The sequence below is a fragment of the Micropterus salmoides genome, unplaced genomic scaffold (genome assembly GCF_014851395.1).
Source record: "Micropterus salmoides isolate LMB-PRFRI ecotype aquatic unplaced genomic scaffold, ASM1485139v1 Ms_hic_scaffold_4, whole genome shotgun sequence".
Taxonomy (NCBI): domain Eukaryota; kingdom Metazoa; phylum Chordata; class Actinopteri; order Centrarchiformes; family Centrarchidae; genus Micropterus; species Micropterus salmoides.
This window is the reverse complement of record NW_024043372.1, coordinates 26,683,286-26,709,583: the sequence shown is the minus strand read 5'-3', so window position 1 is coordinate 26,709,583 and position 26,298 is coordinate 26,683,286. Positions and strand designations below refer to the sequence as shown.

Below are 26,298 nucleotides of genomic sequence, written 5' to 3'. Positions count from 1 at the left end.
ACAATATTACATATGATTTTGTGCAGGGGTGTGGAAAATATTTATCAGGGAATGTGTAAAGATTAACAGTATGAAGTTTAAAGATTATTTGCATTGTTCCACAAACTGTTTCAGCCACTCTCCTCTGGCAGGAGGCTGCAGTCCTTCAGGACTAAATCAAACCAAACAGTTTCTTCCCATCTGCAGCTGGCCTCATCAACAAGGCCCGCGCCCCCACCTGACACTGACTGTCATGCTCCCCAAACTGCCTCCCTCTTCCTCCCTTGAGGGGATCTGGTGCTGATGGACCGGGAGTCAGAGAGACATGTTTCCCCATCCTCACACGCTTCCTCCTGTTAGACAGGAAGTCTGTGATCCACCTGCAGGTGGAGTCAGTCACACTCAGATAGCCTGTCCTGCAGAAAAGGATGGAAGATTTGAAACAGACTGGCACATTATCGGCACAGTGGTTCAGGGTGGATGGAGAGACAGAGTCTGTCCCAGCTGCTTCTTGAAAAGACTGTTGAGGTCCCCCAGACTTGTCACTGTGTTTGGGGAGGAGGGGGCCTCTGAGGTGGGCAATTGTGGAAATGCCAAGGCCTGGGCTGAGGTGGATGGAGTCACGGGGGATGGTGTCAGCACTGTTCCATTGTCTTTCAAAGGGATAGTAGAACTCATTCAGTTCCTTGTCCAGGCAAAAATAAATTAATGGAGTAGGGGACTCTAGTTTTGTTGTTGTTGATGTGTGACCCCTCCTCCAGACAGAAACAGTCGCTGGTTGAGAACTGGTTTTGAAGTTGTTTAGCTTCTCTTTCTCATCAGTGAGTAACCATGCTGATTGAGGGGACGTGTTATATCCTACTTTTTCACTCGGATGTTTGGCCCTCACCGTCCAGAATTATTTATATGCAGAGTTGGATACTACAAGACTTTTTTCACATTCATCTGACCCTAACCCATCCAACCCTATGTTGTAAAATGATAAATAAATCTACCTAGTACATTTCTCTGTGCTCATGTAGTTTGTAAGCCATCGGTGGGGTCCAGTATACAGCTCTCCAGAGCACATACACTGAGAATGTTTTTTTCGGTGTAGAAGAGGGCAGGAGACATCTTGTGACCGGTAGTTTCAAACAATCTTCAAAGCACTGATTTTCTGTCTTGATACATGTCCGATGGATGTTAAAATACCATGACACCTGCTGCACACCAAAGGAGGGCGGTAATGCGCCTTTGGTTCAGTAGCTGTCGAACCCATGAAGAAGATGAAGAAGAGGGGACGGGCAGTTGGTGACAGCCGAAGTGAACCGCTCCCCCATCAGTCAATAAACTGGATCATACGGAGACATAACAGGCGGACAGCTCGGTGGAAAGACAGTAGTAATGTTTGCTTTTCACGGGAGGCATGTTTATAACTTTGATCTGTCTAGCTAGTTGGATTCCCACAATAACGTTAGTCCAAGTAACGTTATCGTTTGTGCTGATGGCAAACTGAGTGAACACTGTTGCTTCGACTTGTAGCATAAGTAACGTTAGCTATTACGTTAGGTATCTAATTAGCCAGCAAAAGCTAGGTAACCTCGGTGTTTACGGTCGCTTCGAGTAGCCCGTTGCTCTAGCCTGTCACGTTATCGATACGACAGGTGGTCGAATTGTTTGTAAAGATGGGTGACATAAACCCATCGACATCCCATGCGTTTCAGTCAGAGGTAAGTGTTTTATGCAACTGTTTTCCAGTGAGTAGTTTGCAGTCATAGCTAACGACGTTAGCAAACATCAACTTGTTCGAGGCTGTCACTACACGATGTAGCAGCTGCTGGGTAGCGTTAGCTTACTGCGCTAATGTTGACATACTTCTAGCCACTGGTGCAGAAATTAGATAAGTTACACACGCTTAACATTCACAAAAGCTTGGTTCAAAATGTCAACTTTGACCACTCAAATTTGACGCTGTTTGTGAGGACGAGTGATTAGCGTTTCTTCAGATGGTAATTCGTAAAACCGATTGAAGCTAGCTTAACGTTTCACCGAAAAGAAAACATCCCATCATTATAGCGGAGCATGCTAACATTAACGTTGGCTAACTAATCATTATATTTACGCTGTCTGCTTTTATCATTAGTTAACAGCTGGCAAACACTGACGTTTTCACGACTCTGTGCCTCTTTGATAGTCTTAATTTTAATTTAATAATTTAGTTTGCTAGTTAAACTCCACTGACGGTAGCCAGCGGCAGCTAGCGTCTTAGCAGTAGTTACTTATTTGCTGTCTGTTGCTAGCCGACCTAGCTAACATTACGCTAGCTGTCGTACATACCTTGCATTAATCGGTGGGGGTTGGTGGGAAGGTACACATAGAGAAATGTGTCAATGCCTGTGTGTGTCAACATGTTTTTTTTGTAGTTTTGTTATCGAACCGACACTAAATGGCAGTTCGCAGAGTAACGTTATGATTGTGTGCTGATCAGCTCTCGTTAATGTCAACGCCATGTCGGGATGTGTGGGTTTACAGCTGATGTTTTAATGACGTGACTCTGTTTCAGGGTTTCAGTCCACCACACAGGAGGAGGAGGACGGTAGAAGATTTTAACAAGTTTTGCACTTTTGTCTTGGCCTATGCCGGTTACATCCCGTACCCCCAAGATGTGAGTACATTGATTTTTTCATACAAGAGCCCATGTTGTTGTCTACTGGCGCGTTTTACAATGTCAGTGCACTCGTTTTAATCAGCTATATTACCTCTGAGCACTGTTGTGCAGATTAAGAGTGTTTCAACGTGTAAACACACTCAAATGCAAAATAATAAGCTGAGAACATGTCTTGGTATGGTAGAAAAATCAAAAAACAAAATTCATCAAGTAGAGAAACAAGCATAGTCCCACACTATGTTCATTAATTTCCCACAAACATTTTGATTTTGTTGAAGACGTACACAAATAATGTGTGTGCCCCGTGAGAAAATCACTGGGTGGTGGATGCAAAAGTACACAGAAAGTGTACTTTTAAATCCACCCAGAATCAAATATTCATTGACCACGTGGATAATACCAGTTAATGAAAATCCTGCATATTTGTTGTGATTGGCATTGAGCAGTGGAAGCCAGACTGTTGGCACACCTTTTTAAAAAAAGATGATCTTGAAATGTGTGGAGTCAGCAAATTGGATATGAGATGTTGAGTTCTCTTTTGCTCATTGAATTGTGTCTTCTGTTTGGAGACAGGGAGGGAGATAGCCAGACAATGAGTATATGTTAAAACAGATTTGTTTGTCTCTGTGGTTTCTCTGGCTCTCGTGTGTTTGCATTAATTTCAGCACACCCTCTGCTAAGAGCTAACCTTAGCTTTTTCTTGCCTTGAAAAAAATCACGATTTTCCTTTACCATGTCAGTTTCTTTAGAACCAAAAATGATCACAAAAGCGTGAACCCTCTCTTTCAGTATGAGCGCAGTTTTTCTCAAAACTGATGTTGGACAAATTCACTTCCTCTTCCTCACCATCAGCAGCAGCGATTTCTAGATTCTGACTCATGTTGTTCAACTTGTGGTTGTTCCTTCGAAGGTTTTTTTTCTTTCATCGGGTTGCTCTTTTGGTTTTCTCTAACACATGCTAGATTTGTGTTCATTTCCGCCCCCTCTGCCTGTGCACATTTCATCAAGTGGTGCACGACTGTTGTCATTTGTTAATACTCTTTCTGCTAATGCAAATACAGCAAGACTGTTGTCATGTAGGATTGAGAGCTCCTACAGGTCCGAATTGAAAAATGGAATATGATAAACATTCTAGCTGTCATAATAATACTTTAGCGTTGCCTGATTGTTAATCAGGAATATTATAGGATATGGTCATCTTATTGTTGAGTGGATGAATGTCTGCAAAGACTTGTCACATGTTTAAAATCTGTCAATCACCAACTTTGTCTCCTGATGTAAGTTTGCACTGACTGATTCATTCTTCTCCATTTATTGGTACAGGACTCTCCACTGCGCAGTAGTTCCAGCCCCCCCAACAGTACAGGCAGCACAGCTGACAGTGATGGCTGGACACCCGGACCCCCAACCTCCTGTCCACAGCGCCCTCCCAAGGTCCCCCAGGACAGGAGCAGGAAACGTCCACAGCCAGGAGCCACACTGTCCAGTCACGGCAAGAAAGATGTGAGTTGAAGCGAGGTCGTATCATTAACCTTATATGTTCACATTCATCCCTTTTAACATGTGTGCCCTTTGTTTCTTTTCCGCAGCACACAATCACCACCCTGCACCCAGACGACCGCAGGAAAGCTGACAAGATGAAGAAGAAGAAAAGGAGAAGGGAGAGGGAGCATTCAGCTAGTGAGGAAAGCGGGGTTCAGCAGGCCCACTCAAAAGTCCCAGAGCTGGAATACCCCGTCTCCTTTGGAGGCCGAACGATCAAAGAAGAGCCTGAAGACGATATCAGCATCACTTTCCACCCCCAGCGTCTCCCAAGCCCAGCCCCCTGCAAGGAGGAGCCCAAAGAGGAGCCCAGGGAGGAGCGTGGTGGTCCAGACATTGAAGAAGGCGTGGTAAAGGTACAGAAGGTGGAGGGTTTTCCGGGAAACAGAACGGTGTTCCGCCAAGGGAAACAGGTGGTGTTCAGAGACGAGGATGGATCAGGAGAGGACGAGGACATCATGGTAGACTCAGGTGAGTTTTCCTATTGGCATATATTACACAGTTACAAGTTTGACAAAGTGACCAAGCTTAACTTAACTCCCCGTGCACGCTCTCTCCTGTCTTCTCAGATGACGACTCGTGGGACCTGGTGACGTGTTTCTGCATGAAGCCTTTTGCAGGCCGGGCCATGATCGAATGCAACCAGTGTCACACCTGGATCCACCTGTCGTGTGCGAAGATCCGCAAGAGCCACGTGCCAGAGACATACGTGTGCCAGAGCTGCCGGGAGACACATGGACCCCCAGACACCCGCCGCTCCCACCGCTCGCGCGTAGGCCCACGTAAACATCTGCTAGACTGACCCCCAGGCCGAACCCTGAAGTCCGACCCCCTTCCACTTCTGCTTCCCCTCCACCGGCTTGACTGACCCTTCCTCAAATTCAGGTCTTGCGCCCTTCAGTCTCTGTCCCTCATGGTCAGCCAAGAAACCCACATTTTCTATAAACACTTTGGTGGACCTATCTCAATCCCTTATCCCATTTGAAAACAGTTTGAGTGCTATTTTAGATTTACAAAGGTTTGTCTCTGCTTCTCTGCAGACTCTGTGCGTAAGGCAATCACTGAATGGATGTCTGTCTGTAGATGACATTAGCATAACAGCGAACCGCTACTGACTACGTACTTAGTGTCTTGCGAACACTGGAAACATTTGAACTGCCATATGGAGAGAATAGCCTCACAACTGCCACCCACTATGGTGCATGCTGGGATATGTGGGGAAAGACAGTTTGCACTTTTCTCACTTTTTTTAAGTCTTTCTGATTAAACTGGATTTGATTTCTCTTAGATGCCTCTATTAATGTTACACAATTAACCGTTTCAAATGAGAAAACAAGTCGAGCCTTGTGTTATTTGCTTCAGATGGTGCTATAGTATTAAGCTGAGGTATAATCCAATAGAACAAAGATGTAGGATAAGAGCGTGTAGTCCGCATCTGCGTTATCTGTTTGTTGTTCTGTTCTGTTATTTTAGACATTGTGAAAGAATATCTGCGAGGCTTTTAACCAAGCGCTTGTTCCTTCTCTTCCTTCTACTTCACCAACTGTCTTCCAGCCTCTGCTACTGCTCTTAATGAAGATCGGCCACACATGGAGCTGTCGCACACTTTTGCTTTTCAAAAATGTTTTAAACTGTTTTCTTCTTCCACCAAAATACTGTCTCTGAGGAGTTAATTTATTAAAAAAAAAAACTTATTTCCCAGATTTGAAAAGCTAGATAACCCCCAAGATTCAGATAAGATGAAAAGAGTTTACTGTCCACTGGTTTTCAGTAAAGGTTTCCCGTTGCCTCTGGTCTGTGTTTTTGGTGCATTTCATGGTAGGATTGAACAATGGCATTGTTCGTGAATACTTCTATTTTCCAAACCGTTATTTAAATGTACCTTGTTTTCAAGCGTTTTCATGCTCATGACAGTTTTCAGAGACGAGTATATTTATAGAAGGGAACTCGTATGGCCGTCCTGTTTAAGTATCATAAGAAATGCTATCTTAACTGGAAGAGTGTTCGAAGGAGTCAGGCCAGAAATTATGCATGTGAGAGTGTGTGTGTTTGAATGGTTAACACTGTACGGGTGTTGACAATGCATGTGCTGCTACGAGTTGTCTCAACCAAGCTTCATGGTTTTTGGTATTTTGTAAGATGGAGACATTGATATCTGTGAAGTACTATGGGCAAGGTCGGGTTTTTTTTCATTTGTCTCTGAAGGGTCAGATCAGAAGAACAGATTTCAGTCTCTTATCACCTCTCGCTAACGTTTTTACAGCAGTATTCAGTTACTTCTATATGCAGCAGGTTTAATGGGGGGAAAACACGTTTTTTTTATGGCACTTTTTCCCATAAACGTTTCTGCAATTTGGATGAAAGATTTTAAGCTGTTATTCATGTGCCATCTGCTGTTGTTTCTGATTATATAAAAGCCATACTGTAGAGTGATAGATTTTAGACTCGGAACCTTGGATATTAGTCCAGGACGGGGTTTTACAATGCAGAATCAATGACTTGACCAGGGAACGACAAACACACACACACACACACAATGAATGTTTGGTTTGTAAAAACAAAAAAACAAGACTTATCAAGAGTTTAAAGTGGTTAAGCTCATTTCTGCACTCTTGTCTTCTGGTATTTACACATGTTGTTCGTACCCAGCAATCACCCAGGTCGTGATATTTTTAAGATGCTTCGAGACCTTAAATGATTTGCTGTTTCTCAGGACAGTCCCGTCTTGAAGAGAGAACCCGAAGACGCAAATTTTAGTTTTAGCCTGCGTCTTTAAGACAAGTGTAATTCATGTTAATGATGCTCATTGTGCTACAGCTTGTTTATTCTGATCCTGGGTTGTCTTATCCTCCTATTGAGAAAGCGTTGTCTGTACTGTGGTGCAAACTGTTTCTGTGAAACTATTGTAAACTATTGTAAATAAAGAGTTTCCATTTTAACTTGTTGCTTTTTGTCTTTTACAGTATTGTTTTTTTTTTTTTTAAACTGGCTGGTCAGTCTGCATTGCTCTTAAAATCAAAGACAAATGTGATCTGTTCATATTTATTGTACTCTTTACAGGGAACACAGGCTCCTCAACCGAAGCAGTACATTTACATACTATGACGGGATTAGCAGTCTTTGTGCTGGCCTCATGGTGGCACTAGAGCAGAGGTGACCAGCTGACCTGTCAAAATACTTTACAGAACACTTGTAAAACAAAAAAAAAGTAAGACAAATTCTACAAACATGATCAGTGAAAAATGGCTGCTGTAATAGTGACCCCAAAGCAAGACAGGCCTATCACAACAATGGAAAACTTAAAATGAATCAAAGTAGGGCACCGTGTATATAAAGCCAACCTGACTGGTCAGCACTTCTTCAATGCAAACTCTGGAGTTCAGTAAAAGCGTACAGCTTCAGTTACAGGCTTCAGCACCACTTTCATGACAAGCCTCTAATATGTCTTGTAAATGCCTTGTGTGCAAAATATTACTTTTGTATTTAATAAAATGCCATTTGTATGCTACAGTTTAATAGTGTTTTCAGGGATCCCCCCAACAAAATGAGGAGTAACTTACTAACTCTCGCTCTTTCATGTTTCCCTTTGTGGTTCCAGTGGAAATCCACTTTTAACAACTACTAACACATAAACAGTTTAGAACATAGAATAAAGTCTTGATTAAATGTTGGGTTCACAGTTGTAATGTGCATTTGATATTAAAAATTTACTGTACTTCTAGTACAACATAGGATACTAGATTTCCAAATGTCAACATCACTGCGCTGAGCCTTCATGACTTTAAGAGTTGACCAACTGGTCGCAACCCAGCCATAAATTCTTAGTAAAATACAAACTATAACCTTCAGTGTATTAAAAATCATACTAAGAAATTCTGTTTTGGCTGCAACTGCACAGATATAATCAATTAACTCAAGTCTAAGTGGAATTTCTGCCTTTAAATTGCAGTCTAGCCTGAGATATTAAAAAATCTGTATGAAGACTTCAAGCCTGTCTCACTGGTTGGATCGGAACCATCAAAGGGCATCTCTATCGGCCTATCGCAACCCCCCCCCCCCATCAACCGTCACAGATGTAAGTTTCAGCACCATTTTACCCCTGCTGACTGGCACCCTCATGAGCAGCAGACATGTCACTAAAAGGCATAATAAATAAGGATGAGAAATTTCAACAAAAATACAAGTAACACAATCACTCCTTAGTCCTGGCCTGCCTCAGAGTCACTGAGACACGATCCTGCAGTGATACTAAATATTTGCACGAGTTGGTGACATGACTGGTATGTTATGACATTATTCGATTCAAACTACCAGGGTGACACACACACACACACACACACACACACACACACTGAAGACTACAGTGATATGTGATAAAACTACAACACAGCTCATTTGTATATACTTGACTTAACACATGCCAAGAAACATGTTTAAATTTATCTGTGCACTTTCACCATGTTCCTCTGTAGTAGTGCATATATAAAACTATTTTCAGGGCCAATGTCTGATCTCTTGCAGCAGGCAGATAATTTGAGCAGCCCTGTCAGCTGTAGCAGACTAAGAGACACAAAGGGTAACAGCCTTGTAGAAACTGAGCCGACTCCTGTATTCTGTCGGCCCACAGGAAAGGGAGGAGTGGAGGAACTCGATGAACAGACTCACTAATATCATGACAGGAGAGGACCAGAGGGAGAGAAACAGACTAATTGTTGATGTGTCTCCTCCATTTGTTCTTTTGTGTACACAAAGTCTGTTTTTATCTGCATTTGCCCTCTTGTGCTCCCAACGGTGGTGGGCTCCTAGGACTCAGAATCAATTCTGTGAGCTGAAAAGACAAAAGATATATAAATTGAACATGGATACATGCATATATTGTAGACTTTCGCCATGTTGTAATTAGTGTGCAGCTATATTGTAATAATACAAGGTCTTAGGTGAAGCGACTGCACACTTACATTGCTTGGGTATCCTTAGCGACTCGGCGTCTGCAGAGATCACTTGGTGCATGACGCCTCTGAATTGGTACAGTAATTTGAGACTCTTCTCCTCTCCTACACAGGGGTCGTAGAATCCCGGCAACCCTGCCTGCACACAGAGAAAGAGCTCACATGCAATGCATACAGAATTGCAGGTAATCAAATAGACTCGCTGACATGTGAACACATGCACGCACCTTAGAGGACTCGGTGAGGATGAGTTTGGAGTCCTTGACCAGGCACTGCAGAGGCACAGTGACGTCGATGACCTTTGCTTTCTCCTGCTTCTGGCTGGTGTCCGACACAAACTTTCCATACCAGGCATTCAGGATGATCAGGCCTAGATAGTAATATAGAGTGTAACTGTTAAGTGTGACCTATATATACACATATATATGAATTGTGAAGTTCACTTTAAAACAGAGAGCAGTACAGACAGACTGGAATAATGCACAGAATAACAGTGAATACGAGTCCTATGTCACAACCGCTACGTTAGCTTGATACCAGTACCATATAGCAGTTTCTACATCTACTTCTTGGACAGACCATCTAGTTGGTGTGAACACATCCCATACAGCGACTCCTCAAATAACCACATGCACCCCCTACACAATCAAAACAGGAAATCCATTAGCACACTCAAATCATAGTTTTGAATTATGCCAGCGTACATTCTGGTGTTCTGTGCACAGACTTGTATGCTTAACCTATGTAAACACTACAGCATAGAAATGGGCTCCATCATCATCACTTGCTTCACAGCAGTAGATGAAGGAAGTCAAACTCAACCCTGAAGCTACAGTGTGCTACGCAGTTAACAGCAGCTACAAGAAATATGTGTTCGAATTACACACTTGGATATTTACCAAAATTGCTGCAAACTTAAAAAAGGTTCTCAGTTTTTCAATCTTTTGGTGTGTACGAGTGTGTTCCCTCACCCATCTTGGATTCTTCCGCTTCTATGATTCTCCTCACAGACTCCTGCATCAGCAGAACCTGTCGAGGAGCCGAGGGAGAAAGAGGAGGAGGGGCGGAGGAGAACAAAATAGCATAGGATAGGAGAGGGTTTTTTTCAGATGAGATGAGGAGTGCTAGAGCTAGAAACAATGATCAATGATCCCCACACACAATGAATAACTGTGCGTTGGCATGTGCGTGTGAGTACTCACGGCAGACTCTGCCTCCTGCTTCTTCTTGGCGATGTCTGTGGCTGAGCTCTTCCTCTGCAGCTCCAGCTCTCTGAGAGGCACAGAGACACACAAAGCAGACATCAACAGTCACCCACTGGGATTCACTGTGGGGGCTCTCTGTGATGACAGTGATATCCCAGATAGTATTAAAGACACCCACAACCAAAATGTTGCATTTCTTCCCAACTCGTACAAAATATGATGTTAAAATTAGTTTGATGTTAATTGAGCGTCAGATTAAAATGTGAGGTTACGAGGACAGAACATGTACTGACTGCTCTTTCTGTGCTTGCGTATATGGGATGATAATCAGTCTGTGGACGACCATGTAGACCAGAAGGGGTCCCACGGTGGCATAGAAGACCGCACTGGGTAGAAGCTGATCTGTTAGGTGGACTGGAAACAGGTACGTTTGACTGGCACGTGCCAACCTGCAAGCAAACACCAGCACAAATACACACACACATTAGATAATGACGCAGTGAGATAAGGACCCACTGGAGAATGAGATCATAGTTTGGGTTTGGCCAGTACTTGATTTTGAGCGTGACTCCCTGAGGGACCCCGATGCTGACAGTGGCTGACAGGACACTGTGTCGGCTGATCTTCCTCTCTGCTCCGTATTCCACCACAGTACCAAACCAGCCCGTCCTGGAAGAAGAAAATAAATGATGAGAGGTACGCAGCTACTGATGACAATAACACAGGCAGAGTGGGACAGTGAATTATCCAGCCAGAACAACTGGAGATGAAAATGTTTTGTCTTTAAAACTTTTACTGTTAAATTGCCTTTTACATTTATTTATAAATTATTTATAAACGTTTTGTTTTTAGTGTTTACTCCTTTATTTCCCCTTTGTTGCATGCTGTTTTTTATCTCCTGCAGCTCTTTTTATGTTCTGTCATTTTCCTAACACTTGGAAGCACTTTGCGTTTCTTTCTTGAAAATGTGCTTTGCAATGCAACTATTATTATTTTTAGAAAAGTGCAGCCACATGTTTAGTGATATAGGATGTTTAATATGTAAGGTCAATGATCACTAAACAATATATTTTTTTGATCTTGACCTAACTAGGATTTGAAAAGACAAACTGTTTTGATGTAATTATAAAACTTTTTACAGTCTTAAGTAGAAAGCCCATTCTGTCACAATCATTTCACAATTTTCTTGCAATAAACAAGAAAATTTTCAAATCAAAAAACTCCTTCTAGTCACTTACGAATAACTTAATACCAGGCAGAAAAGCACTGTTTACAGCTGTTGCTCTTTTAAGTAAGGAAATCCCATCAGCTAATCATTAGAATGTTTTTTTTTTTTGTTTTTTTTTTGCATAGCTATACTCTCGCAGAGCGCCTTCCAGGTAAAGCAGTGGACTTACAGAGAAGTCCTCTGAGGCAACTGGCAAGGTAAGCAGACAAACATACTTCACAGAGCCTTTAACTTTGGTCTGGTCCTCATCCTGGAACTTGTACTGGTAGCTCATCATCAGGTAGGAGTGAGGCACACCCAGCTGGAAGGGGTGAGGTTGGGAGTGAAGTAACACAGGATGCACAAGTAAAATTTCAGTTACAGTACACAAACCATACTTACCATGCTGACAGCAGGTAGATGTGTACTGCATATGCCGGCCTACAAACAGCGTATATGCATTTGTGCTTGGGGTTATGTTTGTGTGTGTACCTGCAGAGCTAGAGTAAAGTGGCTGCTCTTTGTGTCGCGGACCAGGCTGGTGGTCATGGCGCTGTTGGGTCCCCAGCGCCACTGCAGATAACCCATGGTGTTCTGATCCAGGTGGCGTGCCGTCATCAGAGAACAGCTTGGCCGCAAACCTCGAGGGGAGAACTGCAAGCCGCACTGGGCTGTCAAGAAACTGGACGGAGATATAATAGAGCGGTGATAACAAGAGAGAACATTAAAGAGACAGGAAGCCAGTTGTTAATACACTATGTACTTAAGTTCCCTATATCAAACAGTCAGGGCTTACCACCGTTGAGTGAGGTTGCGAAACACCTTTAACCCAATTAGAGGTCCAAGTATGTCTCCTGCACCAAATTCCACCTGCACAGAAACAAGTGATTGTAGACAGGCAAGTCTGTGCCACAAGTACAAAATAAATCTGTATTATCCTAGACTAACATTTAACACAAAGCATATTCAAAATGCTTCTTCAACAACATGCTTGTATAGGTTGTAGTTTATGTCTATGCTTTATAAATTGCATGTACAGTATCTCACAAAAGTGAGTACACCCCTCACATGTTTTAAAATATTTGATTATATCTTTTCATGTGACAACACTGATGAAATTGCACTTTGCTACAATGTAAAGTAGTGAGTGTGCAGCTTGTATAACAGTGTAAATTTGCTGTTGAGTACACCCCTAAGTGAAAATGTCCCAATTGTGTCCAATTAGCCATTTTCCCTCCCCGGTGTCATGTGACTCATTAGTGTTACAAGGTCTCAGGTGTGAATGGGGAGCAGTTGTGTTAAATTTGGTATTATCGCTCTCACACTCCCTAATACTGGTCACTGGAAGTTGGACATGGCACCTCATGGCAAAGAACTCTCTGGGGATCTGAAAAAATGGTTGCTCTACATAAAGATGGCCGAGGCTATAAGAAGATTGCCAAGACCCTGAAACTGAGTTGCAGCACAGTTGCCAAGACTATACAGCAGTTCAACAGGACAGGTTCCACTCAGAACAGGCCTTGCCATGCTCGACCAAAGAAGTTGAGTGCACGTGCTCAGCGTCACATCCAGAGGTTGTCTTTGGGAAGTAGACGTATGAGTGCTGCCAGCATTGCTGCAGAGGTTGAAGGGGTGGGGGGGTCAGCCTGTCAATGCTCAGACCATATGCTACACACTGCTTCAAATTTGTCTGCATGTCTGTCGTCCCAGAAGGAAGCCTCTTCTAAAGATGATGCACAAGAAAGTTGGAGTCAAGTGTGTGTGAGGTGGCAACCAAGTGAGGAGTAGAAAGACAAGTGTGTCTTGACTACAGTCAAGCATGGTGGCGGGAGTGTCATGGTCTGGGGCTACATGAGTGCTGCCGGCACTGGGGAGCTACAGTTCACTGAGGGAACCATGAATACCAACATGTACTGTTACTGAAGCAGAGCATGATCCCCTCCCTTCGGAGACTGGGCCACAGGGCAGTATTCCAACATAACGACCCCAAACACACCTCCAAGACAACCACTGCCTTGCTAAAGAAGCTGAGGGTAAAGGTGATAGACTGGCCAAGCATGCCAGAGGGTTAACGCAGTGCTGGAAAATAATGGTGGCGACACAAAATATTGACACTTTGGGCCCAATTTGACATTTTCACTTAGAGAGAGATAACAGTAATGGCTGTGTGATGTGTTATTTTGAGACGACAGCAAATTAGCACTGTTATACAAGCTGTACACTCACTACTTTACATTGTAGCAAAGTGTCATTTCTTCAGTGTTGTCACATGAAAAGATATAATCAAATATTTACAAAAATGTGAGGGGTGGACTCACTTTTGTGAGATACTGTATATGGTAGTTTGTGTACATGTGTTGGTGTGTGTACCTCTCCCCAGCCTTTGGCTGACGTAACCCTTCGTACGGTCATGTTAATGTTGCCCCCTCCGTTCCCATTGTGTGTAGATAGCGAACCAGAGAGCACTGCTGTGTCAGAGTTCGTCAACGGAGCCTGAAGAAAGACAGGAAAGTTGCGCCTGATAAAACAGAGAACACTACAGTGACTCTGGCCCACGTAAGCAGCTGTGTGGAAGGCAAATTCTACGTGAGTGTTTTGTTGCACCTCTATGGACTGGGAAATGTGCATCTTGTTGATTTCAATATGAGGAAACCCTCCTCCTGGCATCTCTTCAAAGTCCTCATCATAGCGGTCAAACAGGTCTGTTGCATCCACACCCACGCTGATGGTTCCCTGAATAAAGAAGGAGTGAAGGGGACAGATTGAAGGAATTAATCCCACACAGGACATACAGTGAAAGTAGTGAAGTTAACAGTAGCTGTGATTCAGACCTTGGGGTTAGTTCTTTGCTGCAGTCTCCTCTCTTCTCTTTCTCTCTGCAGCCTTTCGTATTCCTCTCGGATTTCTGCTGGAGTTCTCTTCCTCTCCACCACCTACACGGCATCATCACCATGAAATTTTGGTAGTGCGGACATGTTAACACTGTATGTATAATGTAGCAGCAAAACCACTAAAATTTAAGACAAATGGTATGTTGGACAGAATAAATACCTCCCAGCCTTCCACCTCCAGCCCTTTCTTTCCAAAGATGTCATAGATGGCTCTGGAGTGAGCATCACTCAGCACTGAGGGGAAATAGAGGAATAACGGTTAAGTTTATGTAGATGTTTTGTGTTTTTGTCTTGATGTTTTTGATTTCATCTGTATTTTTTTCCCACGTAGAAATGCAATAAAAATGTTGAACTAAATGTTTTAACTTCCAGTTGGTGTGTACCTGCATGCGTCCTTACCTTCATATGCCTGGTGCACCTGGTTGAAGAGCTGTTCGGCCTGGCTTTTCAGCTCTGGGTCTCGATGTTTGTCAGGATGGTAGAGCATACACAGCCTCCGATATGATGCCTTTAACTCTTCCAATGTAGCCTGTCACATGAGGAAGGACAGGCCTCACTCCTGAGCAACTAACATTTGTTTGTTTTTTTTTAATTTAATTAATCTGCCAAATACTTTGTTGATTAACCGATTAAATGTGAGGTGCTATTTTTTTTTTATCCCAACAACAGTTCAGTTTCTTCACTTGAAAATAATTGGTTATCAAAATTGTTGAAGATTGTTTTCACTTAACTGACTAATCGATTAAACAACTTATCATTATTCACTCCACTCCCGGGTGCTGACACAACACTGCTGCATTAAAGCTTCCTATTTTTAAAGAGATTAAAAAACAGACACCCGTCCACTGACGTTAAACAAGGAATTAAAGGTGTGATACTTTACTTCCTGTCAGGCTATGGTGTCTGCCTCAGTAACCACCCAATGCTACCTAACGTTATCCAGGTCAACGTCCAAGTACAAGTCCTTGTCAGGCCTTTCAGTCTCCCTAGTTTAATGACAGCTAACATTTATGAAGGTGCCCATCGATGCAGACATAATATCTTGGAAACACTGCCTGCATTCAAGTAAAGTGAACGCTGAAATATCTTGCTTGTTCATGAATCTGCAGCATCAACCGGTCTCCACGGCTGATGGTGCTGATGAAGAAGAAGACCGCTATTCAGCTGAAGGATGATGCACCGACTGCAGACCACTTTCACAACGGAAATCAACCCGGCAGTCATGGCGAAAGGTCCGTCGCCGTCTGGCGTCACTGTAAAACAGAATAAATAAATACAAATAAACCATACCTCTTTCCTGACGTTGAGTAGAGAGTAGTAGTCCTGATTATTAAACTCAAAATCATCATCTAAGGACGCCGCCATGTTTGCGTTTGGCACGCTCCCGCCCACTCCTTCAGTGCTCTGCCAGCTCATTGGTCAGCCAGACGAGGAGCGGAAGTCGTTCTGTTGCCCTCTGCTGGTTTGTTTTTTTAGCTCAGCGGGAAAGAGTTCTGACCTCTCCATACAAGAAGGCAGACGGTTGTGGGGAGTGTTTTGTCTTTAGAAGGTATTGTATTTGTAAGTTGTAAAACCGTCCTAAACGGCCTATTCTGTCTTTTTACTTTGCTTTCTTTCTCACTAAATAACAAACAAGCGGTAGACTGCCGTCTCCTCTAGTTGACACCGATTCTCAATGCTGATTGGCTGAACAACTAATACGACCGTTTAACTAAAGTTAGCTTGCGGAACAATTGTAAAAACCCTACCTGGTGTGTTTTAAGCAGTTTATAAACTATTCCACTGCCAACAGTTCAACACCAGCTGTTCTCCATTTACTGCATATTAACTCTTGAGTCAAACTGTGTTTCCCCTTTCCTTCCTGCACAATACATGAATCTGTAATCTTAATCTCCATGGAGAAAATACGAGCTGGGCCCCCATTAATGCCTCGTTTCTGCCCCTCACTCTGGATTTTGTACACTACTCCTGGAGTACTACCTTTCCCCAGATTTGATGTGTGGTAATTTGATTACACAAATTAAATTAGGAATAATTTGTGTGATCTACTCAATAAGCCTACAAATAAAGTAGTTTGTCATTATGCAGTCATTATTTACTTACTTTATACTTATACTCCACTGTATTTCTGTAGGAAATATTGCACTGTTTACTCCTACATTTATCTGACAGCTGTAGTTATTTTGCATACTCAGATTTTAACAAACAAAACATATCAGGTTTTAGAAAAGTAGACTATGCATTTTTATTTGAACTACTAAATGAAACTAAATTTGCTTCCTATGGGCCAACATATTAAAATGCTGCTCACATGGTAATGCAACAGTAATTATAATTCAGAAACATCATAAATGAAATAACACTGACAGGATGCTGAAGATATTCTGATAATACTTTGCTGATAAACTTTTTGAATGCATAGCCTGCCATGCTTATTATGTATGCATATAATATTTTATTTTAGTAAAGGACCTGAAACCATTTTCCACCAATCACCTTTTAGGATGTTCTTACTGATGCATCATCACATAGGCTGCCTTTTAATGTTGTTGCTAGTCATGGTGGAGCAAATACAAATACTGTTAGGTTGCTTAATCTATAAACATGTATATTATTTTAGATGTCCATTTTTTGGATGAAAAATTTAATCCAACAAGTAGGCTACCAATAACTGCTGTCAGATAAATGTAGTGGAGTAAAAAGTAGGCTACAGTATTGTGTTGTTATGAATAAGACACATCAGCTTCAGAGCTAAAATGACACAAGGTGCTGAATATTTCCTGTGGACATCAGTTTATTATTAGACCATTCTAAATTATTTGTCATACATTGGAAATACTTGAGTAAAGTAGGCTACAGATAGCTCAAAATTATAAGATACTGAAGTGATATAGCCTAATAAGAGATTAGTACTATATTTATATATAGTTTGATTTAAAAGTTGTAAAGAAAAAGCTCCATTAATTGTAGGCTACAGCTTTATTCATATGAAATGACAATTATCTTGTTTGTGCATACATCAACATGCACGGGACAACGACAAGGGGGTTAAATTAAATCGATCTGGGTTTTTTTATGGCTACATATCATGTTCCTTATCGTCTTGCATCCTTCTTGAACTCTGTCGATGCCAGGAACCTTGTGTGCCTCTCAGAGGTGACGCAAAGCCTACACATAGCTGAAGACGAACCATTCAGAACCTCAGTTTTCAGTGAAGCGTGTCTACGGGAGAGGATTGTCTCTGGCAAACACAAGGCTTTGGTGCAAAGACGATATTCTACCCTGAAGCACCGAGTGACAGTGTGGGTTTGAAACAAGAATGGTCCCGGTTAAGCCGCACTATTTAGAAGGGTAAAGCGTATAAACCGGTAGTAGGCTATCAGTGATATTATTGTGATAGGCTCGTTATAAACTTAACTTCCCTTAGGGATATTACAGCAATGAGACCACGGTTTCCTGCTATACAGCCAAAATATGCAACAGCAAGTAGAGACGAATGGCATGTTTTTCATTTGATCCTGTAAGTTTTCACCTGATCTGATCGTCACTCAAATTCAATAACACGGCTCAAAGAAAGCAGGTGCGCACAGCCTGTGTAGGCGCGTGGAGCTGTCCTTTCAGCACCGCGAGCTCCAGCACCACAGCAGAAAGACAGCACCATGAACTGAACTCAAAACCCAAACCGCGCGTCTGAAAAGTCTCTCACAGGCGGCTCTTTTCATTTAGATTCGAGAGGAGTTCATAATTCATGGTGGGACGCGACCTTACATCGCATTTTCTCAACAGCCCACTGGGTTTGCGTGTGAAGAAATGAGCGCGCGCCTTTGTATCAGCGTGTGTGTGTGTGTGCGCGCGCGTACCGTGTTTGTGTGTGTAGGTTTACGCGCGTGTGCGTGTGTGAGAAGACGATGATGAGCATGATGATGATGCTGTGGGAGGCTGTCAAGGTGTCCTCGAATACAGACGTCGCTCGGTGACGTGAGAGGAGAGAGGGAGCGAGGAGGAGTGCGCGTGTACGTAGGGGGGGAGGGGGGGGCGGGGCAAACGGAGGTATAAACGGAGGGATGGAGAATTCCGCGAGTCACCATCACGGATCCCCGCTGTCAGTCTTCACCGTTTGGACCAATAGTCTCGCTGAACGCGGCAGGCTCGCTTCCCCCCCCACACCCATCCCTTCTTCTCAGCCCCGCCCCCTCCTTGAGCTGTCCTCTCTGTGCACGCGCGTGGTCCACCCCCACCCCTCCACCACCACCTCCACCACCACTAGGTCGAGTCGAGGAGGAGGAGGAGGAGGAAGAGGAGGAGGAGGAGGGATGAGGCGCGCGGCGGAGGGGAAATGGCTGCCGAAAACAAGCCGGAAGGTAAGAGAGAAATAACGGTTTTTATTTGAGGTGGCAGAGTCCCGCTATTCGGGGTTCAGACTAGGCGATGAAGGGACGGAGGCATAGAGCGGGAGAGAGATAACGGCAGGGCTTTCCCTTTCTTCCAGCCCGTCCCGAAAACAGCGACGCTGGTGCTGAACCAGCGACTGTGTGGAGCACGGTTAACCGACAGCATATAAATAACGGAAGGAGAGTTGTCCTGTCGGTGGGCTCTGAGCGAGTCGGGATAGGGTAGTTTTTCACCGTCCAGTGCTTGCCAGCGTTTCCCCCTGAGTAGCTGGTGTATGAGTGCTTTTAAAGCGTTTAGCATAAAAGGGATGGGGATGAGAGAGGACGAGAGTGGTTCACGCTGAAGGAATTCAGATGCTTTCTGTGTATGTGTGTGTGTGTTTATCTCTCTCTCTCTTTAAGCATAAAATAATCCAGTGAATCGTAGATTTCCTTCCCTGACAGACAGGCAACATCCCAGACCCGATGTGCATTTATTTAGTCACAATCCAGTATTGGTGTGTGTGTTCATGTTTGTGTTCATTTGGTGTTGATGTGTGTGCTTATGGTTGCGAAGGCTGTGAAGGTGAGAATCGGCTGAATTTGGTGAGGGAGGAAGAGGAGGAGGAGAAAGGGGGGGGGTGTCAGTTTTAGGTCATATCATGTATGGATCTAGTTTACATTTTTACTACCTCAGCTAAACTCCTGGGGTTATTATAGTCACACACACTGTTATTCTTTCATTCATGAATTATTTAAAGGATGACCAAAAAGCACAATGCCAATATTATCTCCATCTCAACTCATGGGTTAATGAAATCTTTATTCCTTACTCAGTGTGTTTGACGTTTGTTTATAAACATCCCCCCTATGTCACTCTGCTCTAAGTACCCTTTTCTTTTCTGCATTTAAAATATCATACATCCCCGTCCAGCCAGTAAACACAACAGCTGAATGTGTTGTTACGGATGACACGCAGTTCCTCAGCACCTTAAGAGATAAAATGACATACAGCACAAATGTTGCTGTAGACATCAGCTTTATTATTAGACTGTTCTTAATCGATTCTTCTGATGTTTTTCCTCAGCAAAGTGATACTGAAAATGACAGGAGGAGTCTTTGACCTTCTCTCCACTAGGGAGCGATGCCGAGCAACATTTTTTTCTAAACGGGCAATTTTTGGATAACTTGTACTACACCAGTAGTGTCATGCATTTGTGAACCACATTTTCAAGCGTGCAGGCGACACAGGCATACACACAATCTTGTAGGCAAGCATGCAGAGTTTAGCCAGAGGCAAAGGGAAAGGCCGTGGGTTGAGAGTCCCGTTGCGTGAAAACACAAGAACATGTAGATGAGACAGATGGCCCATGGGCCGATCAGCAGGCTATGTACCACTGAAGTATAAAACCATCCCCCTGCCCGTATTGTATATACACACACACACAGACAGACTCGCGTGTTCACAGAATGACAGGTTTCTGTCCATGTGAGTGTTACGTGTATGGAGGACATAATAATTTACGAGCCAAAGCCGTGCTGAATGAAGGCCAAGTGAATCGCAGGGGCAACGAAGGCAGGAGACAGCTATCCCGTCTCCTGGCAGATGTGTTTGCGAGTACACTAGTGGGCATGAGAACAACATCCACCATATAGCGTGGAAGACCATCTCCCTCTGTGCCGGTTGGTCTACTTTGTATCATAGCAACAGTGGTCAGGGAAACAGAAATCATGAGAGAAGAGAGAAACTAAAACTGGGTACAAGTTAGTCACACACATGGAGGCAGCGAATCTACTGTGGCCAATCGATCAGGGGACACAATGGATACAAGTTAGTGGATCAGAAAATGGATCAGCCCACATGCATATCGCTTGGAGTTTTTGTTTCTGGGCTTTAGAGGAGGAAGAATGAGGTGAGGTGTGCGACTGCCAAGGAAACCAAAGTCTGGAGCTTCTCCTAAATATGTCTTTGTCTTGCTGCCTTTCTCTCTTTCTAGGACTGAAGAAGATAAGAAATCCAGAGCGAATGGTCAGGATCGCTGTTGGTTACACAGGACACACCCCTCCCAAGAGTGACGACACTGACGCCAACAGTAAGAGACACACAAACACTTCACATTCTTTGTGCGTGTGCGCGCACATTTGTCTGTAGCGTAGGGTGACTCTGGGAGCAAGTATAAAAGCCTTCTGGCAGAATGATGTGATGCGGGAACTGAGGTCTCCTTCTCATCTGCTCTGTAACAGATCACACTTACACACACACGCACACACACAACAAACACACACTCTATCTCTGTGTGTCTCTGCTGAGACGTCGTTCCAATTCAGCTCTGTTACACATCATGTTTATTCATGCATGTCAGTACAGTATTAGTGGGCACGCACACACACACACACACACACACACACACACACACACTACTGCACATAGTCATAGAGAAGGCCAGCTTACTTTGGCTATCAGGAGTTTATTGTCATACCTAATCTGTACATATGACATTATGTATTTATAATCCTCAATGGGCCTGGTTAAACTAGAGGTGAGATGGAGTGTGTAATCTGGGTCGCCCCGTGGTCTTGTATGCGTGTGAGTGGGCATGTGTGTGACTGCTGCGGTGTGTTAGAAGGACTATAAAGGCAATGATTGTTTTGATTGGTTATTGATTTCAGAGGACATGATGCAGGCGCATGTCTCTGCCTCCATGTGTGTGCGTGTATGTTAGAGAGACAAATTGGAGGAAAGTAAACAGATGTGAGGAGGAGCAGGCAGACACGCTGCTTAGTGAGGTGCTGGTGGGGGTTATGGGTATAGAGGGGGAAGGTATGTGCAAACTCCCCCCCTTTTTCATTTCAAAGGGAGCAGATGGCCTCATACCTGCACCAGACCCTCTTATTTTGTTAAGAGGGATGAGAGGCAACAAGACTGTCAAAAAAATAGCAAATAAAGAATTTACAGAAAATCTGAAAAACAATAACATAGAACAGAGAGTTCTGTTTGGGACGGCTGTTTAATATGAGCTGAGACTTCCCGAGTCGATCCCTGTCTCCTATCTGTTCTCACGTCCCAGCTGGAGGATTACTGGAGGAAAAGTTTATCAGCAGAATGATAAAATTAGCATGCACGCCCATCTCTCACTCCACCCCACACCCACACCCACCTCTGCCCATTGCTCTCACCCCCCCTGCATTCTCGCTTATCCCATGCTATGCTCCCCCCTTTCTTCTCCCTGCCCTGGCTCTCCCCCCTGCCCTCCCTCCCAACCCTCTATCTAGCTTCTGTGCAATGAGCCTTTCTTTCTGTCACATTAATTTCATCGCGAAAAGGGGGAAAATGTGAAAATTTCCCCCGACGCCTCCTAATATCAGTAGCGGGAGAGTTAAGAGTTGCATTTGGAGCATTTTCCTCTCTCTTTACTGAGGAGAGTTTTATAATTAACTGACAGCCATCTCACAAGGGCATTGGCTTGTTTCTGTGTTAAATATGGAGATGACAGTTTTATGAGGTAAAATATTCATCAGTCGGAGGCTGCCCTTCTGTGTGATTCCAGTCTAAATTATGGCATTTGATAGGCTACCAAAGCAATGTTTCACTTTGGTCGAACATTTTTACTTTTTAGCATGAATACCTCTATATGACTTAATGAGCCAGCAGTTCCACATTAGCATTCAGGCTTTGTCACTCTTATGGACTCTTTTTACTAGATTAGCAACTGAGTGAGTGATCTATGTACAGCCAGAATTTGTGGCTTGCTGCTGAGGGACGCAAGAAGCAATGCAGGGATTGAAACGGTTTTATTATTTGAAATACAAATATGAATGTGAGCAATGCCGAATTTCCATATTTAGATGTGTTTTCCCCGTGTCTCAGGGTGGTTCATTTTCCTGGGTAGCCAGAAACAAAAGAGAAGTTTTTGCCCCATGTCACACCATAGTACAGCTCCACTGAGAGCCATTTGGAACAGATGGAAAAGACGATTGCGACAGTTCCCAGGCTGAATTTCTTAAAACAGGGACGCATTCTCTGGTTCAGGATTGTTAGAAATACAAGATACAACCCTTTGGGGTGTAAAAGCTCATCAGCATTCAACAAATCTGCAAAGTTTTGTCTTCCATTCCTCGTCAGCGGGGAGAGTAAACGTGACGATAGGTTAAGATGTTCGTGCCCATGAAGGTGTGCTTTGAAAGGGATTTCGGTACCAAGGTCACTGGTAAAGAAACACCACTCTGGGACAAATACTGTGATGTTCGTTCTTTGATCGGCAGACCCTGTGTGTGTATGTGTGTATCTGTTTGCATGTGTGAGCGTGCATGTGCATGCGGGTGTTTGTGTGTGTGCCTACGCATGTGCATTGGGCTTGTTTGATGTGGTGGTTCTGGTACATTTCAAAGACGAGGCTCTGATGAGAATTCTTCAGAACAGCAGGGGGAGGGTAGGGGGTTATAGCCAGGAGGGGTGGGGTTTAAACGCTGATTGGCATTCATAGCAGAGAGGCTGGAGTGCTGCTAAAAAAGAAATTAGGCTTTAACTAAGCTGCACCATTCAGCTGTTTAACTAAGCTGCTGCACCGTTCAGCTGTTTGAAATTTTGTCTTCTCAGGCCTTCTATTAATAAATGCATAATTGATTAGGGGGAGCATACGTGCCTGAACACTCTTCCTACTGACACAAACACACACATGCTCAGACACCAACACACTCACTGGAGCACACACACATAGAGCCCACTCCTGTCCCGCTACAGTACTTTTTTCTCTTTGCGTCTTTGTGTTACCTTGTTCCATCTCTTGTCCTTGCAAGTTTCGTACTTTCTAAATCTTCTCTTTTGATCCTCAAGTTTTTTTTTATTCTTCTGTCTCTCTCTGGCTCATAGTGTCTCTACCTCTTTCTGTCTCTCGCTCAGACCCTCCCACCCCACCTATCACTCTTTTTCTCTCCCTCTGTCATCTGCCCTCAGGTAGAGTATAATTCCTATCTTCCCAGGGGAGTCATGAATGGACGCCCTCTACTCAAATGCTTATCAATAACCTTTGAGTGCTTGCTCTTTTTGACTTCTGAGCAGCACACCCGTTGGGCACACACTCACAAACACTATCTTTGTGTGGACGCTATGCACTGGTGAAGTGGGATTTTCCTGAGGCGCAGTGGGATTTTTTGCACGACGGGTGCACGACAGTGGCAGGAGAGGAGCAGTAGGGGCAATTTTAATCCAGCAGCATCATATACTGTAGCTTTGGTGTTGGTACACTCTTATAGCTCACTCCAACATGACACAAACCTCCATTATTCATGTTGTACTTTCCTGTTTTGTTATACATTCTCCACATATCGTATTACACTGGAGAAAAAAAAGTTTTTTCAATTAACAGATAAGGCTGGCTATATTTTTTGTCATTGTCAACAAATCCCATGAAAAGACTAAATCCAACAATATGTTATTATGTCTCTTAATACTTAAATACTTCTCTGTCCTGTCTGTGGCTAAAAGACTTTAAACACCAGTCACAATATATAATTACATTTAAAATAGTACTTCCGGCTCTGGATTTGGTGCTCTAACGAGTATTCAAAGCAGCAGGTAACAGTGTATGTGGGATTGACTCAAAATAAACTGCTGTACCCATGTTCATCCTAATGAAGAAATATGTTACCCAATGCAACAGGGTGGCTTTCTGATGTGAACAACTAAGCATTTTTGGAAAGCAAAAGAGGTCCACGGCAGAGAGGAATAAGCTATATAGGCTATTCTTGTTTGTAGCATAAATTCATTGTTGATTCTGGTATTTTTATGGGATTTGTCAATAATAAGAAGTATATAATATTCCAGACTTATATCTCCAGGCAGTAATGTAAAGGAGGGAAAGGTTACCAACCTTATGTTACCTGACCTGTGATTGGCATGTGGATGATTAAGATTCTAGTGCATCATTACGCGCTGGAAACATGATGCTCCCGGGACTTTCAGTATGTCCAGAAACATGATTTCATCTTCAAACTAAACCCCATAGCAACACTTTGTCTGCTGTACATTTGCACTTGCGACTCTCCGGTAGTTTACTCTCAGGAGGAGCAAGTCTGGAGCCTCTACTCCATTACCAAACTGTCTGTACAACACTGTGGGGGAACGCATTGCTTTTAAAGGGGATGAGAGATGCCCATGTGATTGGCCATGAATGTTACAAACCCCAAATGCACTGATAATGTATGATAATGGCTTCTTCTTAATCCAAATCTGTTGCCAGTTGTGCCCCGGGTGCTCTGTGCACCTCCACCTGCCGTCCAAAAATAAGTGTGCTGCACCTTCCTCTGCGCACTGCACTCTTAGCTGTTGTTTGTACCCTGTACCTTGGTCGACAAGATTATCAACCACGCTACATCACTGTGAATCACCCATAAGTGGATAAGATATAATAAGAGACATTTATATGAAGATGACGTGGAAATATTAAACATAGTTGCAGTGCAATTTCCTGGCTTTCTCCTCTTTCATTGATTTGGAATAACATAATTACTGATCCATACAAAGTACCAGCCTGAGATCTCTTTTTACTGCTCTGCCAAAAATTTAGACATCCCAGTAAGTCATCCCAGATCAAGTACTGGATCAATTAAAGCTTATGTCCTTCATAGGCCAGAGCAAATCTATGTGCAAATTCACTTGCTTTAGGTCACATCAAGCCATGAAAAATGCTGCACAATGAAAGTTTGTTATTATTTAATTCATCCCGATCACAGAGATGCTGGGTGTTGGTATTCTCCTCTCACAATGTCTCTGCCTGCTGAGAAATTTCTCTCCTCTTCCTACTCGTCCCTCATTTATCTTCCTTTATCCTCCCCCCCACCTCCCCCACACCCCCTTCCTTTCCAGATGAGCCTGGCCAGTTGAAGATCTACCTTCCTAAGAAGCTGCTAGAGTGTCTGCCCAAATGTTCCTCTCTGCCCAAGGAGCGCCATCGCTGGAACACCAACGAGGTGAGAACGAGACACTCAGGAGGGAAATATCCGTGACGGTGAAACAAACTGTGTTTTCTTTGCTGGTGACTCATCTCCAGCTAATGTCAAATTGAGAGATGAAGAGGAGGTAAACAAACACAATGGCAGCTTTTCATTACGAGACCCTAAAACTGTGACATCAAGAAATAAAAAATTTACAGCAACCTGAGCTCACAGCCAAAAAATCCTACTGATTGTACATCACATTTGGGGTATAGCTGTCTATTTCGCTTTGTAATCCAAACAACTCCGGGTTAAGGTGTGGGAATCAGGGGCTCCTGGGTCTAAAACTATATAGGGCTTAGAGGCTAAGAAACAAGAAATGAGGCTACAGATTGAATGTTTCCACTGCTGAGTTTTACTGGGTTCAAAAACCCTGTGGTCAGTAGGATAAAGATTGTTATCCAAACCAAGCGTTGTTGCTATGCAACCACAGAAAGCTGTTAAATTTGTGGCACATTTCTGCTCAAAGTTGCTTTTTTCCCCTGCTTTGTGTTATATGTGATGCTCTTGTTACA

At 43.4% G+C, this 26,298-nt stretch overlaps 3 protein-coding genes across 3 annotated transcripts in view; 2 read left to right on the top strand and 1 right to left on the bottom strand.

The window, feature by feature from the left end:
- Positions 1–1,278: 1,278 nt before the first annotated feature.
- phf13 (PHD finger protein 13) lies at positions 1,279–7,107 on the top strand. Its single transcript, XM_038696675.1, has 5 exons — positions 1,279–1,688; positions 2,522–2,623; positions 3,950–4,129; positions 4,216–4,639; positions 4,738–7,107. Exons 1-5 carry the CDS (start codon positions 1,644–1,646, stop codon positions 4,968–4,970), a joined length of 984 nt encoding a protein of 327 aa, XP_038552603.1. The 5' UTR covers positions 1,279–1,643; the 3' UTR covers positions 4,971–7,107.
- Positions 7,108–7,196: 89 nt separating this feature from the next.
- On the bottom strand, positions 7,197–15,852 carry LOC119886366 (dnaJ homolog subfamily C member 11-like). Its single transcript, XM_038697046.1, has 16 exons — positions 15,711–15,852; positions 14,820–14,949; positions 14,581–14,654; positions 14,361–14,462; positions 14,134–14,262; positions 13,900–14,022; positions 12,326–12,399; positions 12,022–12,211; positions 11,766–11,851; positions 10,875–10,991; positions 10,616–10,771; positions 10,320–10,389; positions 10,089–10,146; positions 9,345–9,487; positions 9,127–9,256; positions 7,197–8,996 (listed from the first exon to the last, which is right to left on the bottom strand). Exons 1-16 carry the CDS (start codon positions 15,834–15,836, stop codon positions 8,971–8,973), a joined length of 1,734 nt encoding a protein of 577 aa, XP_038552974.1. The 5' UTR covers positions 15,837–15,852; the 3' UTR covers positions 7,197–8,970.
- Positions 15,853–18,756: 2,904 nt separating this feature from the next.
- Positions 18,757–26,298, top strand: part of LOC119886364 (calmodulin-binding transcription activator 1-like) — a 51,032-nt gene continuing 43,490 nt past the window's right edge. Inside the window, 3 exon segments of the mRNA XM_038697045.1 lie at positions 18,757–18,781; positions 20,788–20,883; positions 25,656–25,759. Of these exon segments, the coding sequence (XP_038552973.1) occupies positions 18,757–18,781; positions 20,788–20,883; positions 25,656–25,759 (225 nt within the window).

Coding starts and splice junctions, on each gene's coding strand:
- phf13 (XM_038696675.1), top strand. CDS start 1,644: ATGGGTGACATAAACCCATCGACATCCCATGCGTTTCAGTCAGAG. Junction 1,689..2,521: donor CCCATGCGTTTCAGTCAGAG/GTAAGTGTTTTA, acceptor ACTCTGTTTCAG/GGTTTCAGTCCACCACACAG. Junction 4,130..4,215: donor CCAGTCACGGCAAGAAAGAT/GTGAGTTGAAGC, acceptor TCTTTTCCGCAG/CACACAATCACCACCCTGCA.
- LOC119886366 (XM_038697046.1), bottom strand. CDS start 15,836: ATGAGCTGGCAGAGCACTGAAGGAGTGGGCGGGAGCGTGCCAAACGCA. Junction 10,992..11,765: donor AAAGTTAAAGGCTCTGTGAA/GTATGTTTGTCT, acceptor TTCTTCTTCCAG/GACGGGCTGGTTTGGTACTG. Junction 8,997..9,126: donor GCTAAGGATACCCAAGCAAT/GTAAGTGTGCAG, acceptor TTGTCTTTTCAG/CTCACAGAATTGATTCTGAG.